This window comes from Melopsittacus undulatus, chromosome 5 (assembly GCF_012275295.1).
Source record: "Melopsittacus undulatus isolate bMelUnd1 chromosome 5, bMelUnd1.mat.Z, whole genome shotgun sequence".
NCBI lineage: Eukaryota > Metazoa > Chordata > Aves > Psittaciformes > Psittaculidae > Melopsittacus > Melopsittacus undulatus.
This window is the reverse complement of record NC_047531.1, coordinates 14513759-14517788: the sequence shown is the minus strand read 5'-3', so window position 1 is coordinate 14517788 and position 4030 is coordinate 14513759. Positions and strand designations below refer to the sequence as shown.

Here is a 4030-nt window from a genome sequence, read left to right as displayed (position 1 = left end):
TTTAGGTGAACAGAAAGGAAAACTACCAAACTCCATGGCAGAGATGGATTTATTTTTAAGTTAAGGAATCTGAAGTTATCCTTAAATACAAATAATACAGAAGCAAACACAAAACTTGTTAAAAAAAAAAACAGAATCATAGAATCATAGAATAGTTAGGGTTGGAAAGGACCTTAGGATCATCTAGTTCCAACCCCCCAGCCATGGGCAGAGACACCTCACATTAAACCATGTCACCCAAGGCTTCATCCAACCTGGTCTTGAACACTGCCAGGGATGGAGCATTCACAACCTCCTTGGGCAACCCATTCCAGCACCTCACCACGTGAACAAGGTCATGCTGGAATTGTGTGAACAGAAATTATTATTTTCTGTGATCACTCACATTTAAAGTAAAACTAATCCCTTAGCCCTGCAATTTACAATGTATGGATTATCTGGAACTCTTGCCCAAAATCATTGGTAGTCCATCATTTATTATAAATCATATGGTCCTAGTTGTCAACTCTATATTCATATGAAGCAGGATAAATACTATTTTCTACTGTCTTTCATATATCTGTCTTTTCTAATGTTCCGGTGACCATGTCAGAATGTTTAAGTGACCCGTGTGCCATATGTGAAAATAGCTTGAGTACATAAATACGCTGAATTTCATTCCAAAGAAGATCTATTCTCCAGGGGCTTTCAGCTCAGCATGGGTAAAGAGGTAATTGTGAAGATCAGGAGACTGTGTGAAGAGGTATCTGCCATTTTCCTTAATTCCTGATTGATTTAGATGCTTTAATATCATATTGTTAATTTTCTTAAGCTCTTCTATGTTCTTCTTTTCAGCTATTAGTCTGCTTGATATTTGGTCCATCTTGTTTCTAGTTTGAACTTGAAAAGGAAAATGTACCACATTAAATTGGCAAAATTTAAGTCAAGAACATCATTACCCTCTCTTGCATTCACATGGGAGTCTGTAGGGAATTATGATGAGTAAAAATATTAAACTGGAAAGCAACTGCAGAACCTATTGATAAGAAGTTATGTTGCTTATTTAATTGCATATTTTCTGGTTCATTCAGGTTAGTGCAGAGAAATAAGATCAGATATGGCCCAGAAAAATTTTGCAGTCTTCAGGAGTATATCAATTTAATTGCTGTCCACAGGAATATGTCTTATTTAGGGGCTGCAGGGTGCTATTTGTGGGCAGCATGCATATGTATTTTTATAAAAGCAGAATTACTAAAACACACAGCAGTCTACAGCCACATCACTGGATTTCTTAACACATTTAGATTTAAAAAGTCTTGCAAATACTGGCATTTGGAGGCCAGTTTCCCCTGGAACACCAGTATGCATAGCCGCCATGTATACTTCTGGAGCTATTTTTATTTTGGCCTTCTGAAGTTAAGGATATTCACCCATGTTTTGAAGCTTAAGCTAGTAGTGCCAGTGGTAAACAAATCAGTCTATGGATTGAAAACATAATCTCAGATTATTTGTAACATAATCTGAAGCACTACTGGAAATCAGTTTCAAAAACCATAAGCCTACACCAACCTGAGCCCAAGCAAACTCCTTTAACCCTAGTAAGTAGCCTTTTTACTGTTACTTTACCAGTTTTCCACTAGAGGGGCACATTGCTCATTTTTCTGTACTGGAGCTCCACTTTTAGCAGTTCCCCATTAAATAAATATGGAATTAGAGTATGAGGTATTTTAATTAGGGTTTTACAATTATGCCATTTAAAATTTCCTTTGAGCTCTTTAATTGTCTGATATTCTGTTGTTCGAGTGTCTGTCCACAAGTCAAGGGCTACAACTTCCTATTCAAAAAGGAAAATGGGGATTTTTGCTATACCCCAGTGAATCCCCTACTATAGAATAAAAGAAATCTTAATTTCACATGGATTCCAATTCACTGAAAATAAACTTGTAAGTTAAAAGAATGCATCTCATACTCTGTTCAATACCATTAGCCCAGAAAAGCCCAAGTTGGCAAGGGCTCCATAAAGCAAGGTCACCTGTAGCCATGTGTTTAGCTAAGCCAGCCCAACCAGCCCAGCTGAAGGAGAATGGTAATTTCATCTACAGACTCAATGCTGCATGCCAATTTTAATACATCTTATCAGTTTTTTTAGTTGTTATGTTTGACATTTTTGTAGTTCCAAACCAATTTCCAGTCAGTATTTAGCTGGCAACCTTCAGATCCTTATGCAGGTAGCCTTATTTAAGTGTTAGCCTGGGTGTAATTCCAGTTGCAGTGAAATGACACCAGGACTGAGTTTTATTTGGAAAGGAATGGAAGGCATGTTGTCAAAGTATCTCACTGCCATACAGTCATCTTTAAAATTCAGTTCCCAGCCAGCATTTTTAGCAGCACAGTATAACCCTGCTGAGCTGAATTCTTGACAGCTGTTGAAGCTCACAAAACCTATGCACTAAGAAGAAAAGTGTGCATCCTAGTGCACAGAGTAGAGGCCTGTGGTTTTGCACCCAGGGCCAAGACTGACAGCCTATATCCAGCCAAAGCCTTTGACCATGCCAATACAGCAGGAGAAGCATGACATATTTCAGCAGAGTTCTTCTAATTTGCCTTATATTTTCAAGAGCCACTGTTTGGTTTACTTACTTATTATGAAAATTACAAATGAAACAAGTGCCAAACTGATGATCAAAGTAAGAATGAAGGTGATGAAGAACAAACGCTGGTTTCTTATGTTGCTCCCTGATGTGTTTTCTTCAGTAGCACCAATGTTCTCTTCCTCATCTATTATGAGATGATAAATTATTTGGTGGTAAAGTTTGTTAAGGTTGGCTATGATAAACATGACAAAATGCTTCTAGATTCATGAAACAATGCAGAATGTATCATAATTCAAGTATATGGTAGCTCTTACTGAGTGAAAATATTCTGGTTGCCATGAGAAATCAAAGATAAAAGCCATATAAAACCAGTAGAAGTGTGAGAGTCCATACCTGCAACCGTAAATAATGAGACTCTGCGAGTTAAAATGCTTAAAAGTCTCATGGAATATTTCAGATAACTGGTTTGACTCCTTAGGAGATGTGTCTTAAAAGAATGAACAGTTTTTCCTCTGGTGTTTCTGTTGCCATGTGTGAATTTATTGCTTGTGATAGTACTCACAGAGTTACAATGCAGTTTATGTAGTACAGGTTTATAGAGCATTACTAGAGACATTATCCTGCAAGGGATCACTCAATGAATCCCAGTTGAAATGGAAAGTAAGTTCAGGCTTGACAGTGAATCCCTAGCTAAATGCAAGGATTTTCAAGAACCTGATAAGTTAAATACTCAGCAGGAGCAGCGAAACCATTAATTTGATCTAAATTACACCATTTTCCATCTCCTTACATTTTTCAGTACAGAGCTTGACATACAAATTGGCCTATTGGGCTGTTGACAGCAGTGATACACAGTAAGATCAGCGTTTTCAAATGTGGTAAATAACTCTTTTTGATGGCCTGTTGTATGTACAGAAAACCACAGAGCATTGCCTATTGTACATACCTAGCACATGTTGGGATCCATCTGGACAAACATTTAGTTTGTTTAGGTTGTTTAAGGAATCAACTACATAAAGTTTCCCTTCTTCCTGAGTATTGTGCAGGTTAATTTCCAAGGAAGGCCTCTCCATTGTATCTAAAAGAACTAATAATTAAAAAAGTAAATTAAAATACAGATACGGAAAATAACTGGTAACAGGTGGTGTCCTGTTCTAAGGAAATGATGAGCAGCCTCAACAACCTGTAAAATAAAGGGATTTGAAGGACCACCATACTTCCTAGGTTTTGAAGGCAAGGGTAATTCAGTACATAGTACTTGTTTATTCTTGGAGATCTTTGGTAAGTATAAGATTTCATTTCTGCATTGTGTTTGTTCACATGCGCATACTTGTGCATTCATATGTATGTGAGTGGAGGAGAGAAACAGAAAAATCTCTTTGACAGATACCACCATTCATTTGCCTTTAGTTATTTTGTTGCATTACCCTTTTGGTCTGGTGTGTACTTGGTAGAAT

The 4030-nt window shown here is 37.2% G+C and overlaps 1 protein-coding gene across 1 annotated transcript; it reads right to left on the bottom strand.

The window, feature by feature from the left end:
* Positions 1-633: 633 nt before the first annotated feature.
* Positions 634-3646, bottom strand: LSMEM1 (leucine rich single-pass membrane protein 1). Its single transcript, XM_005154310.3, has 3 exons — positions 3520-3646; positions 2620-2757; positions 634-879 (listed from the first exon to the last, which is right to left on the bottom strand). Exons 1-3 carry the CDS (start codon positions 3644-3646, stop codon positions 671-673), a joined length of 474 nt encoding a protein of 157 aa, XP_005154367.2. The 3' UTR covers positions 634-670.
* Positions 3647-4030: the final 384 nt, after the last annotated feature.